Below are 16,315 nucleotides of genomic sequence, written 5' to 3'. Positions count from 1 at the left end.
TCCATGATTATTAAATGATCATCTTTCTTGGCATAGTGAATTACCTAGTCAGTATTCTCATATGTTTTCTGTCTCTACATCTTGTGCTTGTGGTTTCATCATGTGTACCTGAGTAGTAATATTGTCCAATTCACAAATGATGGTGGGATTGCATTGTTGCCAGTACCAAGCGATGGTTGCAGTAGACACATACACATGCTTTCCACTTGAAGAATGCTTGTAGCCTGCTAGCTATATTGCTTATGTAGAATCTGTTGTTGATTGCCACCATCAGTGATGACAACTTGCAACAAATGCAATAAATGTTCCCTAAATAACTTACTGCGATAACGTTTAATCCTTGCATTGTCTAACAGGTTTACAGCAGAGCATTCAGTAGTAGTAGTAATAGTAGTACTAGTACTAGTACTAGTACTAGGCAACGGTGGCATTGGTTTTCTGTAGCTTCTGATAAGAACAATGCTATCACTGAACTGTTGGCAGTAATTCACTTTCTGCCCTACCTTCCTGTTCATAATGAATCCATGGTATCTACCTTTAATCACATCACCAGGGCTCCTAAATTCTTATGACATAATGAACAATAAAGGGGTGCAACAGTCGGTATCTCTACCATCTGTGAGCAGAGATGTTGAGCTATCACAGTCAAATAGTGTCCTGTGCTACAGCAGAGGAACACAGAAGTCATGACAGGGCACAGCTGCATGAATTCAGCTTCATGCTGTTTTATGATAGTAGAAAGAGGGTGGGACTTTTAAGTGCTGTTGGGCAGGAAAGAATTAATGCAGCTGGTATGTTTCAAGTAATTCTTAAGCATAGGTTACATTAGACATCTATCTCCAAATGACACAATAAGAGGTAGTGCGTGGGAGGGGGGGGGGGGGGGGGGAAGGAACTGGTTGGAAACATTAGGGGGGGGGGGGGCAGATTACTGATTAGAAGTTCTCACCCTAAACCTAAGAGGTTAGTGACCTGCCACACATCCTCCTCCCTCCACCTTTTCCCCCCAAGCAGTCCTTTTTTCCTTTCTAAAGTAAGGTTTAAAAGTTTCACGAGTTAGGATTAGTATTTTCTACTTTAGATGTTTCAGTTAGAAGTGCTTAGAATTTAGCCTTCTTTAATGGCCAGTCATTCTGTATTCTTGTAATTTCAACTGTGTTTTCATTTAAATTTGCCCTTCAATGCAGTGCTCAAAACAACCAATTTTTAAAGTAATCATGAGAATCTCTCTTTCATTTTTTTGTATTGTAGCTACTTTCTGCTTTTGGCATCAATAGTTTAACATTACTAACATGGAACTCGCATATGTATTATAGTAATGCAAGAAGCAGGTTTACATAATATTTGTTTTGATTAATAGCTACAAAGAGCAAAGTAGTATTGTGAGGAAGCAGGCGAAAATCAGGACTGTAACCCCTGTTTGTGGAGATAATACATATTTGTGTGCACATGAAACTTTTGTAACATTTTGAATTCATAGTCTAAGTACAAGAATGCCACAGAACATAATTACCTTCAGTTTTTTATACCTTGGTATGAAAGTAGAATGTCACTAAATAGTAGTTCTAAATGATAACATTTCAGACACGGAGAGGATATACACCATTGCTACACAGGAGATATGCCAAAAATATGGAAAGACTTTCACGTGGGAAATCAAGCAGCACCAGATGGGTATGACGGGCAAAGAAGCGGCGGAACATATAATTAAAGCCTTAGAGTTACCAATAACAGTAGAGGAGTATATTACACAAGCACAGGCTTTATACCAAAAACTTATGCCGGAGTGTAACGTATTACCAGGTAGATATCTATTTGAAGTTATTAATTATTATAATATTCAGATTTATTATTGTTGTTTGTCACAGATTCTGAGAAAATATATGCAGAAGTTTTTGATTCTATTGCTGCAAGACACAAAAAGAGGTTCACGTGGAAAATTCATGTAAAAATGATGGGTATGTTGGAGGTAGCTGCAGCACAACTTATGATTGATGACCTTAATTTACCTATGAATGTTGATCAATTTTTGTTACTACAAAGAAGGGGTTTTATGAGATATCTACCACATGTTCATCTGATGCCAGGTATACTGTTCTATTAACTTACTTGTAAAAGAAGTTGTTGATTAATGTAATTTCCAGCTCGTAGGCTTTGTAGTGTTTCTTTAGTTAAAAAAAAACCATTAATTAGTAGTAATACATTTATGCATTCCTGAAACAATCATTTTGTCTCGTATAGATCTGACATAATTGCAACAGTGTTAGCTTTTTATATGAGGCGTGTTTTGTAAGAAAGTACCATTTTGAAATAAAAATAAAACAGAGAGACTTTTCTTAACAATTTTATTTTCACATGAAAGCCTGTACTTTAATCTACTTTTCTACATAATTCCCATCAATATGTGATGTATTTACATTTCTTGGTGAGTATTTGAAATGTCTCCTCCAATTGAGAACCCCAGTGACTGTGAAATGTAAGCTGCGATTCATTTTCTTAGTGTTAATGGCGTGAAACTGGATCAGTGAACTGTTTCCTCAAGTGTCAAGAAGTGTGCTTTGTGCAGTTGTTGTCTAATCAGGCAACAGATTTATAGGAGAATGGGATTCAGCAGCTGATTGTATGATATAATAAGTGCCTTAATATTGGTGGGACTTATGTAGGAAAGTAGATTCAAGTACAGGATTTCATTTAAAAATAAGATTGCTAAGAAAAGTCTACTTGTTTTATTGTTAATTCACAACAGCACTTACTTAAAACAAGGTGCCTCATATCTTGTTGCCTTTATATTGAAGAGTACCACACTTTCAATAAACAAACCAATGGTTTTACAAGTTGTGCCTTACTCGTGAACATGTTTTCAGTGATCCAGGAAAATATTTGCTTTATTGTAATTCCATTCCTGCAGTCAAAATCATTAGCCATTTTGGCTTTGTCAAACAAATAAAATTGTGGTGTGTAATGAGCACCATTGAAGCATGAATACTGCACATGAAGAGAGGCACAGTAACTATGCCCATTATGTACGTAATTTTATTTGTTGATGAAGCTGAAATGGCCAATGATTCTGACTGTGCTATCACATGAAATGGTGTGATATGTGTAATGCCAACACTTTTCTGCTTAGGTCTGAAGATGATCTTCACTGGCTGAAATGAATTACCTAATTACAAATACAGGGTGTTTCAAAACGGACTTTACAACTTTGAAAACTCATATAAATTAATTCATAGTACCTACAGAGGTGATTGCAGTGTCAATTTGTAGGGAAACACATAAAGTTTTGTCTCGCGTAGTTCGCTAGTGCCAAATTGCACCATAATGAGCATTAGCGGCAGTTGTGTTAAAGATGGCTGCCTACACTGGACCCAAGTGTGCTAACTGTGTGTTTTGGTTTGAAGAATCGAGGTCGAAGACAACAGTCCAGTGTAATTTCCATACCAAATATGCTAAAGATCCTTGTTGTAGGTCTACAATTTACGAGAGGCATAAATGTGCTCAGTAAGACACGAGAAATCACCAGGTCGTCCAAGCACATCTGACAATGTCATCGAGTGAGTGAGACTACATTTTGTCAACAGCCCTACATAATTGACTCGGCGCGCATCTAGCGAAATGCAAATACTGCATATGACTGCTTGGTGTGTGTGTTTGTTGAAAAAACATTTGCATTTTAAACTGTACAGTTTGATGATCATACAAGTAATAAAAGACACTGATAAAATTGCTCACAAGAACTTCTGTGCCGATATGTTAAATTGATAATGTGAGGATGAACAGGCTTTGGACAAAAATCATCTTTTCTGATGAGTCGCCTTTTCACTTAATTGGCAAGATAACACACACAACTGTAGGATTTGGGGCAGTGAAAATCCACATTAGCAACTGCAACATGTTCGTGATAGCCCTAAACTGGACGTTTTTTGTGCATTGAGCAAGAACAAAGTGTACGGCGCCTTTTTTTCTGTGAGAGAACCATCATTGGGATAGTGTACCTGGATATTTTTGATACCGCAGATCGACAATGATGACCAAGAACGAAATGCTTACTTCATACAAGATGGTGCACCATCACACTACCTGGCTGATGGCTGGGATTTTCTCAGTGACCACTTTCCAGGTCAATGGATTGACCGTGATGCGCTAATTGCATGGCCCCCATGTTCCCCAGACCTGTCATCACTCGATTCTTTTTTTTATGTGGATTCATCAAGGATATCGTGTTTGTACTTCCTGTCCCGGCTTCTCTACCTGAACTCAGAGCAAGAATTTACGCTGACACTGAACGAGTTACACCTGCAATGTTACAGTAAGTTTGGAAAAAAATTACTTCCAGTGGGATGTGTGTAGGATAACCAGTGGAAGCCGCATACAACATCTTCAGTTTAAAGTAAAAAAAATTGATGTGTTTCCCTACAAAATAATACTAAGCCCAGATCTATACCTTCTTTCAATAAATATATATGTATTTTTAAATTTGTGAAGTCCTTTTTGAAACACCCTGTAAACATTGTGAGGAAGATTGGAATTATAATAAAGCAATCACCAAGTGAGGCGGCCCAGTGATTAGCACACTGGACTTGCATTTGGGAGGCCATTCTGTTTAGGTTTTCTGTGTTTTCCGTAAATCACTTCAGGCAAATGCTGGGATGGTTCCTTTGAAGGGGCACGGCTAGCTTCCTTTTGCAACCCCCCCCCCCCTCCCCCCCGCCCGGTCTCCAGTTATTCGCCACTGATACATTGTCAGTAGGGAAGTATCATTACTTTATGATGATAACATGAATTAGTTTCATGTGGTATACTGAAAGTAATTCTTTTTGAATGTGGATAATTGCAATAATATGCCAATTAAATTATAATAAAATTAGTGCTAAACTACGCAAGCCTGTTATATTATTAAAATATCTAAGAGTAACACTGTGAAGCTGTATGGACTTGAATGAACACATGAAATCAATGGATGGAAGAACTGGACTTGTTGGAAGGATTCTGTAGACCTGTAAAGGTAATCACATTTGAGGTGCTAGTGGATCTGTTCCAGAGTATTGCCCATAAAAATAGGCAGACTCATTTATCTTTGCAACTATTTCAGTGGTAACAAGTCATCTGCAGGACTGTTAATTTTAAATTGTCAACTTTTCCTTTTTTTAATATAATTATGTATTTCTTGATAGGCTTTGAAAAGTCAAATAAAACTAGTAGTACCGATCTGTGTTGTGTGCATGGGGGGCTGATGTCAGTTTCACAGGGAACAGCGAAAAAATTTCGAGATTTCATGGGTTCCGGGTGCACTTGCCACTATTCACTATTCTTTACATGTTTCACCTTATTTCAGACTGTCTGTCTGTGTGGCAGAGCATGATGTGAGTTCGACTTGTGAAGATCAGTTTTCCAAGGTAGGTCAAGAGGGCCAGAGGGAAGGGATGGGAGGCACCTGGTGTACCATTGTGTATGCCCTTGCTATATAACCACCATGTATTAGGGTGTTATATAAAAATTTCATTCAAATTAAAAAAAAATGAAAACTCTTTCTCTCACAACGTACACTCCACGTCCATAAAAAATGAGTATATGTAGGTAATAAACAATTGTCATTATAAAATTTGAAGTATTCGTGAAGTACTGTATGCACATAAATTTAAAAAAAAGTTGGTGACTTGAATGAGGGAAACTGAGAGTACAATGGACTTCAGGTAGTCCCACTGCCCTTATGTCATGTCTTAGTGAATACAATATGGGGAACTGCTGTGATAGATTCATTTCATTTAATTTTAAAATTTTACTTTTGAACAACCTATTGAACTTGTATTTAGGAACTTAAACATTTCCATTGATAAATAGTATTTATGAAAGTTAAAATGGAAAGTATGGGCACTTTGTTTTCAAAAACACAGACTAGCATGTTGAAAAGTGAGTTCTAGCAAGTCAGGACTACTTGTCCTGATTTTAATACATAATTATAACAAAGTTCTCAGTTACTCTCTGTGGGCATAAATGATGTTTGCAGGGAACTACAAGTTGAGATTTTGTGAAAGGTTTGAAACTGAACAAGAACAGGCTAATACAATGAACAAAAGTATAATGAAACAAGGAATTAGTGACAGAGGTGGTAAAGAGAGATGGTGGAACAGGAACAAGGAACAAATGAGCAAAAAAAAAAAAAAAAAAAAAAAAAAAACATGAAACTGACTACATGAGGCTAATGGAATGAGAAATGGTGGCACTAGAACAAGGAACATCTGACCAGAAAAGAAAAAGGCCAACCAAACAAGACCGAGGTGGGAACGAGATATAACTGAAGAAGTGGTGAATGATCTTCCCTTAGAAGTCATTCGTTGATCCTTCAGTTCAGTTTAGTGAACCGTTCCTTTCAGGCCTTTCCTGCACAAATGACCCACATCTATTACTCCATTGTTAGTAGCTCTTCCTCACGACACACTGCTGGGATCATACCAGGTCAGTACACACACAGTAATAAAAATATGGAGGGGATTGAAATGTGAATCGTTGGAAGAGAGACAGTATTGCTTTTATGAAGCCAGGAAAATTTTGGTAACAGGTATTCAAAGTAGACTGTGCAACAAATTTGCTGCCACTGTCATGTGTTTCATATGGGGTTGACATGAACAAAAAAAAGTGCCTTGTTGTTTTGTATTTGCTTATTCCCCTGAATTTTTGAAGTGTAGCTCATATGAATTCAGTCACCATTCACTCCTCAAATCCCATACTCCCTTGTGTCAAATTACCAGTAGCAACCTCTCAGAAGTGTGACAGTCCAGTTGGTGAATTGCTAAGACTCATAAAATAATGGTTGATAAGAGTTTTGACTATTGTACTACATGTACCGCGCGTAAGAAAATAGTACTGCAATTACTGTTCTGCTAACTTACATTCCCCATAGATGAGTAGCATTTCTACCCTCTCTTCGTTGGTGTACATTCTACTCACACAACTCTTCAATTGACGATGGTTTTCAGAATGACGCATGTGCATTCTACTTATGTTTACATTTGTCATCTGTCAACATCAGCACGTGGATGTGTTTCATTATCCTGAGTACCTGCACTAAGCGCTGGGAGCATCAACGTCAATATTGTGTTATGTAATTAATAACGTTGTGTTTCAGTAAATGGTACACACTGATACATTTTTGAATAGGTCTTTAGGAGAGGAAGTGAATTACTGAATAAAAAATACAGGGTGCCATTTAAAAGGCATACCGCTGTTCATATCTTTGTAAAAAAAAAAAAAACCAAAGCTACAACAAAGGCAATCATACTGACTGATGTCCTCCTGATGGTTAAAGAACATTTGCTTGAAACATCTTGTAATTTGCATCTGGACAAACAGTTATTTGTGGTGGTCAAGATAAATGGTACACCCTGTATATGTATATATACTGGGTGGAGAAAAATTATGTCACGAAATTTTAACCGTGGATAGCTTATGCCGGTAGAAACCAAAACTATTAATGTTGTGAAGGTCAACAATGCATGATTTTTAAACTAAGGAAGCTTGGTGCCACGCGCTCTGATTGGCCGCGAGATTGCCCTGTTGCCGAATGCTCTGGACAACACATGACCGTGAATGCTATGCCTGCCAGAAATTGTGATGTATCCAAGACGGCCTGCATGCTTGGTGGTGGCGCACCAGCCTTCCACTCTGGACGCCTGGGGGTGAATTCGCCAGGGTCCCGACACATCCAGTGTAGTTTCATAATAAGACATACAGGGAACAAACCCATCAACAGCTGTTAGTTCACGTACAGAAAGTCTTTTACAAATTATGTTGGCCCTGAAAAGGGCCTTCTTTATAGCTAGGATATTGTTTACCTAAAGCTTGATCTAGTCTAGCATTGCCCTCAAGTGACTGGCGGCATGTTGAATGCAATCCTCTTAGTGTACCGTATTTACTCGAATCTAAGCAGCACCTGAAAAATGAGACTCGAAATCAAGGAACAAAAAATTTCCCGAATCTAAGCCACACCTGAAATTTGAGACTTGAAATTCAAGGGGAGAGAAAAGTTTTAGGCCGCACCTCCAAATTGAAACAAAGTTGGTCCATTGTAATATGAGACACAATTTAGGTCAAACGGATGACGATAAAGCTGCAGTAGTTTGATTCGAGTCGTAAGCTTAGCAGTTAAGCTTTACCAGGTAGCCATTGCTATGTGTCAGGTGCTCCATCCCTATTTATAAGGGTACCCTTCCTTTTTCACGTCCTTCGTCTGGTTTGAATTGATTGCTTATTTTTCTTTGATCTGATAAGTGCCGTTCTCTTTGTTGTAGGTGTTTACGTCACTCTAAGCTGAAGATGCATTACTGTACTGTGTCATGCATTGTTTGTCGCATTCTGATAATGAGTGTTTACAGCCTGTCGCCGCTTGCGGCATGGCTTGCTTTTGTGCACGCTACTGTCTCATTAGCGAAACTGTGGCAAGAGACTGCAATTTTTTGTTACTTACACTGCTGCTTTCTTGGATAATGATCAACAAGAACCAAATAATAGACTGCGTATGATAGATGATGTTCTCAACGATAGTTTAGCAAAAATTTTTCTCCATTTGAAAATCTTTGCAGACGCCTCTTTAGTACATTACATTCTGCACAGAAATTAGAGTCATCTTAGATTTAAGAATCTAGTCAGTTGCCGTGCTTCATTTCTGACTGTATCACTATTAGGCATAAGAATAATACGAATATAAACATGATATGAGATGTATATTCTTCCGCATTTGCTGTTGTCTCACTCTAGTTTCGTAGTTTATTAGGCAGACAGGATTTAAATGAGATAGCAGCAAACACGAAAGAATACATGGCAAAATGTTTATATTCGTATTATTCTTATGGTGAAAAGAATAGGCCCACTGCATGTGATTCACAATTCATAAAAGTTCCTATTAGCAACCATCTCTTCTCACAGGTAGGAAAAAATTCAGAACGTAGAGTTGGCCATATTGACAAACATCCCAAACAGTCTTGCCAGTCGGATTTTCGTAGTACATTGAAATGCTGCTACATTCGAAGATCAACAATACAAAATTTGTATTTACTTCGTTAGGTAATATATGAAAATGCAGTGGTCTAAATTTGGGGTGGAGAAAAAAATCTAGCCTTCCATTTTTTTTTACTGATGCAGAGGTTTTGGCGCCAGTATTTATCTTCGTGCCTGCAAAGCATGCCTGTGTAGCGCTACATATATTCAATGGCAGAAGTTAGTTGTGGCGGCACCTACCAACATTTTTCAGAACTTCTGCTTACTTTGCACTCGATTCTAAGCCGCAGGCGGTTTTTTGGATTACAAAAACCGGAAAAAAAGTGCGGCTTAAATTCGAGTAAATACGGTATGTGTGAACCGACAACCGTAGCGCTGCTTGTCAACCAACGAATGGCAACAGAGCAATCCCACGGCCAATCAGAGCATGTGGCACCAAGTTTCCATAGTTTAAAAATGGTGCATTGTTGACCTAAACAACATTAGTAATTTTGGTTCCTATGGGCATCAGCTATCAACGGTTAAAATTTTGTGACACAATTTTTCTCCACCCTGTATTTCATAATAATTACTAGTGACTTGGTCCAGCTTTGCATGGGTAGCCCACTGCATAAAGTCCACAGGCCCACTGCATAGAGTTCCGAACAAAATTCAGAGAACAATATTGTATTGTATTGTATGTTAACCGGAGACCTAGAAACGATGGAGAGGCTCCGCCGCAACCGCAGTGGTCCACAACCCTACGACGACTACCGCAGTCCACTTCACCCCTCCGCCGCCCCACACCGAACCCAGGGTTGTTGTGCGGTTCGGCCCCCGGTTGACCCCCTCCCCCACCTGAGAACGTCTCATGCCAGACGAGTGAAACCCCCATGTTTGCATGGTAGAGTAATGATGGTGTATGCGTACATGAGAACTTGTTTGCGCAGCAATCGCCATCATAGTGTAACTGGGTGAGGCGGAATAAGGGGAACCAGTCCGCATTCGCCGAGGCAGATGGAAAACCGCCTAAAAACCATCCACAGACTGGGCGGCTCACCGGACCTCAACATAAATCCACCGGGCAGATTTGTGCCAGGGACCAGGCGCTCCTACCCATCCGGCAGAACAATATTAAGTAAATGAATATCCTGATTTTCATAAAACTTATGTGTTGCAAGCAGTGCACACAAAGAAAGTTGTCTGAAGGCATACATGTTGTGTGTTCCATTGTGGATGTTGAACGCAAATCGTGTGTGTGGGTGTGTGAGGGGGAAGGGGGGGGGGGGGAGGCCGAATTAAGTATGTATTGGAGGCTCACTGAAGTGTCAAAAATAAAAGAAAAAACAAGAACAACACACACTAACTACATGTGTAGCTCAAGTTACAGCACTACTGTTCTAAGTTTAATACACACAGATGCATCATTGAGACTCACTGCACAATTCTTTGTCATGAACTCTCTATGGCAGACTTCTCTATTATGCTACACGAAGCATCCTGCTCACATCTAGTTTTGATTCCAGAAAAGCAGGAAGCTTGAAGTTGCGTCATGTGCTGTGCTGCTGAAAGAATGTACCGTATATAAACGAAGCAAAGTTGCTGAAGCTGCTAAAGTAGTTGTTCGGAAAATATTTTACTTGTAGCATTTTATAATGATATTTCAAATTTAAATAGCTCACTACCTGTTGCTCGAAGAATTTGCAGTGGTTTAAGAGTGTGCATTGTGATTGCTAATGGATTTGTATGTCCACGACCAATTTTCCACCTGGGGAAAGGTGAGCTACTGTGTAATGTGGAGTTCGAGCCACATTTCATTTCTGGTGGATCTCCATAACACTGAGAGAGGAATGCTAGGTTAAAAGACACCGCGAGAAAAATTACCCCAGGTGGGATTTGATCTCTCAACCTTTCAGTCTTCAGACCAACACAACAAATGCAAATTTGATCACACTTTCTGCACTTTCCAGTTACTGTTCCTCTCTCAAATTATGGTTGCTGTTTGCTAGGTGGCAGTGGAATCATTTTCACAACTTAACTTTAGTTCATCGTCATTCACACAAATTGTACAAAACATTTATAAGTTATACACACAAACCTTCTGCATGAATCAGTGTAGCTATTAGTGAAAAATCCCTACGGCAGTTCCTGATGTCAGCCGGCATTTATAGACTTCAGTTTACATATACAGAGACATTAATATTGACCTTTTTTGTTTTTCAAAAAACTGTTGTCATCATTGATTCCTACAAATCATGTCGAATATTTTAGAAATGGAAAGAATTTAAATCATTGATCTCACTTCATTAAATCGTACAATTATACTGTAAAATTTTGTGCAATTAAATAACAACCTTAAATGCTTTGTAATGCTTTTAATTCACAAATTACTCTAAAATACTGTTTTTGCAGATTAATAATCACGAAAATGCCTCTAGTAGGGCCCTCCTCACAATTTCAGCCTAGGTATATCCAGATCCTAAATATAGCCTAGGGTGTAGAGGATAGTTATTAAACTTTTGGTAGCTTGAAGATCTTGTAACTAAAAGTCTAAGAAGCCGACCTTACCTAGGGTATTGGACAGATCACAGATGGTGGATAGTGAATGTTCCATCAAATATGGTGGACAGCTGTGAATACAGAATAAGCAGTCCCAGACCAAGGCTAAACAAAACCAGATCTACTTTTCTTCTGTCTTCTAGCATGTGGCAAAGTGGTCAGCATCTGTTCACCAGTGGTGCAACTGAAATTTATATTCTGGAACTAACCCGTCAAGTCTTAATACTGTGAGTTCGCTCAGTGAGTCTACTCTACATAACGTGATACCAGTTGCAATCATCGTGGAGCATTTTGGTAATCGCAATATTACCTCAGATGGTTAATCCACCGCCAGTATTACTGGTGCAGCTGGTCTTTCGGATTCTGGGGTGGCCAGGTTAAAATGCAGTGTGATTTAACAGAGGAAGTCAGAATAATCTGGCCAACTTAAACCAAAACAAATACATTTTTTGCAACACTTAATATACAAACACTGTTGCAACCAAGTAAACTTCATATATCGAGAGATACTGTGCTGGCGTAAGCTGTCGCCAGCACACCGGTCGGCAAAGAGGCAGCAAGAAGATCGATAGTAGGCACTGGATCAAGTGCACCTATCGGGAGAGAGACCAAAGACACTCACAAGTAATGCAGCGCCAATGCCCTTTTGACCGCAAGTATTTAGATATCCGCCGTTGACTGGAGGGCACAGTCTCAGATCAGGCAGTCTCAGTCAATATCGCAGTCGCTCAGTCACTAGCTCAGTCACTGGCGCACTAAATCACATCCTAGTTTGGGGTCTGTCATTTATCGCTTAGTGGGACTTGTACTTCACCAGCAGTGAGGCTAACATGGACTGTAGAGAAGAGCTTGTACCACAACACATGCACTCTTAAAGTTAAGTAGCTTCCTGTTTATATAAATAAAGAACCAGGTTAATACCTGTGTGCAGTTATATAGTAAGAAGAGGATATTGGCCACCAAACAGCATCCTCTCCCTTGATTCCTATGGTGCAAGACTCAAGATACAGTAAAGGAATAGAAGAATCAAATTTTGGTACTTCAAGAAACACGAACGACAGACAGTAAGTAACACCATGGATTTTGGCAGCTACTGTGTTTCTTTCTTATTTTTTATTTATTTATTTTTTTAAGTAAAAATGATAAAGGAATACTTAATTATACACCACATCTGGGAGTTAAATTTAATACCTGAGATAAAGCCCATTAATAATAGACTAATGACAACTTCTCGTAAATTCACAGATAAAGAACGCCGGTCAATGAGGATAACTGTAAAAAATCTGAAGAAGTTAATGAAACTTGGGAAATGTTAGAAAGCTTCATCTCGAAAATTCCCTCAAATGCTGTTAAAATTTCAATGGGTGGTTTTAATGCTCAGCTAGGTAAAGAGAGAAAAAAAAAAATACAAGAAAATTTTGTTCGATGGATTTGTTGCGCATAAATGGACAAACCAAAATGGCCAAAGACTTATTGAAACATGCAAAAAAAAAATAAAAGTCAGCAAATTAAAAAAAAAAACTCTCTAAACAAAAAACTTTGCGGGCACCCAATACATCTATTGGGAATTTCAGATTGATCATGTAGCTACTTCATAGCCTAACTACAAAGAAATTTAAATGTCCAAGTTTGGAAATTGGCTAATATTGATTCTGACTATTATTTAATGCAAATAAAAGTAAATCTTCAACCAAAAAATACTTTTCAAAACAAAAAAATGTTATCCCAAAATTTGATGCTGTTAAAATAACCCCAACTCTGTTGTTGTGATCTTCAGTTCAGAGACAGGTTTGATGCAGCTCTCCTTGCTATTCTATCTTGTGCAAGCTCCTTCATCTCCTAGTAACTACTGCAGCCCACATCATTCTGAATCCGTGTAGTGTATTCATGCCTTGGTATCACTCTGATTTTTACCCTCTGCACTTCTGTCCAATATTTTCTAGTCAAGTTGTGCAACAAATTCCTCATCTCCCCAATTCTGTTCAGTACCTTCTCATTAATTACGTGATCTACCCATGTAGTGTTCAGCATTCTTCTGTAACACAATATTTCAAAAGCTTCTATTCTCTTCTTGTCAAAACTAATGTGTACTCGATGTTAACAAATTCCTCTGTTTCGTAAATGCTTTCCTTGCCATCGCCAGTCTACATTTTATGAGGGTCACTCCAAAAGAGATGCACACTATTTTTTTAAAAATCCATCTTTTATTCTACATGTTTGAAAGTTTTACAGTGTGTAGATACATCCTTTACGAGCAATATTTTCATTTCTCCACTTAATTTCCATCCCTCTCAACTGCCTTACGCCATATTGGAACCAGCGCCTGTATACCCACACGGTAAAATTCTGGACCAACCTGTTGGAGCCACTCTTTGGCAGCATGCACAAGAGTGTCATCATATTCAAACCTTGTTCCATGAAGAGAGTCTTTCAGTTTCCCAAAGAGATGATAGTCACATGGAGCCAGGTCAGGACTGTAAGGTAGGTGTTTCATTGTTTTCAATCCGAGTTTTGTGAACGCTTCCATGGTTTTTTCACTGACATGTGGCCGTGCATTGTCGTGCAACAGCAAAACATCCTGCTTTTGCCGATGTGGATGAACACAACTCAGTCGAGCTTGAAGTTTCTTCAGTGTAGTCACATATGCATCAGAATTTATGGTGGTTCAACTTGGCATGATGTCCACAAGCAAGAGTCCTTCGCAATCAAAAAACACCGTAGCCATAACTTTTCCAGCAGAAGGTGTGGTTTTGAATTTTTTTTTTCTTGAGTTAATTTACATGATGCCACTCCAATGATTGTCTCCTCGGATGATGGAGCCATGTTTCATCACCTGTCACAATTCATCCAAGAAATTCATCTCCACCATTCTCGTACTGTTCCAAAAGTTCGCTGCATATTGTTTTTCTTGTTTCTTTGTGAGCCACTGTCAGCATCCTGGGAACCCACCTGGCACAAACCTTTTTTTAACTCCAACACTTTCAGTATTCTGCAAACACTTCCTTCCCCTATCCCAACATAGTGTGACAATTTGTTCATTGTGATGCATCTGTCAGCAGTCACCAATTGTCTGGAGTGTGTGCAGTACAAGGCCTGCCGCTGCAAGGACAATCCTCAATATTGCCGTGCCCGCTTTCATCATGTAACCTGTTTGCCCACCGACTAACGGTACTGCAATTGACAGCAGCATCTCCATACACCTTTTTCAACCTCTTCTGGATATTTCCCCACTGTCTTGTTTTCACAGCACAGGAATTCTATGACAGTATGTTGCTTCTGATGAACGTAAAGTGTAGCAGCCATCTTGAAGACATGCTGTGGTGGCGCCACCCGCGGGAACAGGTTGAACTAAGAAACTTCCTGGCAGATTAAAACTGTGTGCCCGACCGAGACTCGAACTCGGGACCTGTGCCTTTCGCGGGCAAGTGCTCTACCAACTGAGCTACCGAAGCACGACTCACGCCCGGTACTCACAGCTTTACTTCTGCCAGTACCTCGTCTCCTACCTTCCAAACTTTACAGAAGCTCTCCTGCGAACCGTGCAGAACTAGCACTCCCGAAAGAAAGGATATTGCTGAGACATGGCTTAGCCACAGCCTGGGGGATGTTTCCAGAATGAGATTTTCACTCTGCAGCGGAGTGTGCGCTGATATGAAACTTAGGAAGTGTGCATTTCTTTTGGAGTGACCCTCGTATATCGTCTCTACTTCAACCATCAAATAGTAAAACTCTTGGACTACTTTAAGTGTCCCATTTCCTAATCAAATTCCCTCAGCATCACCTCATTTAATTCTACTACATTCCATTATACTCGTTTTGCCCTTGTTGATGTTAATCTTATATTCTCCTTTCAAGACACTGTCCATTCTGTTCAACTGCTTTTCCAGGTCCTTGCTTGCTGTGACAAATTACAATGTCATTGACAAACCTCAGAGTCTTAATTTCTTCTCGATGGATATTAATTTCTGCTCCAAGTTTTTCTTTTGTTTCCTTTACTGCTTGCTCCATATACAGATTGAATAACACCAGGGATAGGCTACAACCCTGTCTCACTCCCTTCTCAGCCACTGCTTCCCTTTTGTGACCCTCGACTCTTACAGCTGCCATCTGGCTTCTGCATGAATAGTTAATAGCCTTTCTCTCCCTGTATTTGACCCCTGTCACCTTCAGAATTTGAAAGTGAGTATTCTAGCCAACATAGTCAAAAGCTTTCTCCTAGTCTACAAATGCTAGAAATGTAGGTTTGCCTTTCTTTAGTCTATTTTCTAAGATAAATCATAGTCATATTGCCTCAAATATTCCAAAATTTCTATGGAATCCATACTGATTTCCCCGAGGTCGGTTTCTACCAGTTTTTCCATTCATCTGTAAAGAATTTATGTTAGTATAGTGCAGCTGTGACTTATTAAACTGATAGCTCAGTAATTTTCACACCTGCTTTCTTTGGGATTGGAATTACTGTATTCTTCTTGAAGTCTGAGGGTATTTTGCCTGTCTTGTACATCTTGCTCACCAGGCGGTAGAGTTTTGTCAGGGCTAGCTCTCACAAGGCTAGTAGTTCTAAAGGAATGTGTCTACTCCTGGGGCTTTGTTTCAACACAGGTCTTTCAGTGCTCTGTCAAATTCTTCACGCAATATCGCATCTCCTATCTCATCTTCATCTACGTCCTCTTCCGTTTCAATAACGCTGCCCTCAAGTACATAGCCCTTGTATGGTCCATCCTTCCACCTTTCTGCCTACCCTTCTTTGCTTATAACTGGTTTTCCAACTGAGGTCTTGATA

The 16,315-nt window shown here is 39.3% G+C and overlaps 1 protein-coding gene across 2 annotated transcripts in view; it reads left to right on the top strand.

Moving 5' to 3' along the window:
- Nucleotides 1–16,315, top strand: part of LOC124776484 (pseudouridine-5'-phosphatase-like) — a 132,502-nt gene that overhangs the window by 23,690 nt on the left and 92,497 nt on the right. The window contains exon 2 of one of the 2 annotated variants that reach the window (XM_047251500.1): nucleotides 1,869–2,087. In XM_047251500.1, the coding sequence (XP_047107456.1) occupies nucleotides 1,869–2,087 (219 nt within the window). Of the gene's footprint in view, nucleotides 1–1,584; nucleotides 1,804–1,868; nucleotides 2,088–16,315 lie in introns of both variants that reach the window. The other variant, XM_047251499.1, reaches the window with a different exon arrangement.

Source organism: Schistocerca piceifrons, chromosome 2 (assembly GCF_021461385.2).
Source record: "Schistocerca piceifrons isolate TAMUIC-IGC-003096 chromosome 2, iqSchPice1.1, whole genome shotgun sequence".
Classification (NCBI taxonomy): domain Eukaryota; kingdom Metazoa; phylum Arthropoda; class Insecta; order Orthoptera; family Acrididae; genus Schistocerca; species Schistocerca piceifrons.
This window is presented reverse-complemented; position numbering and strand designations above follow the sequence as displayed.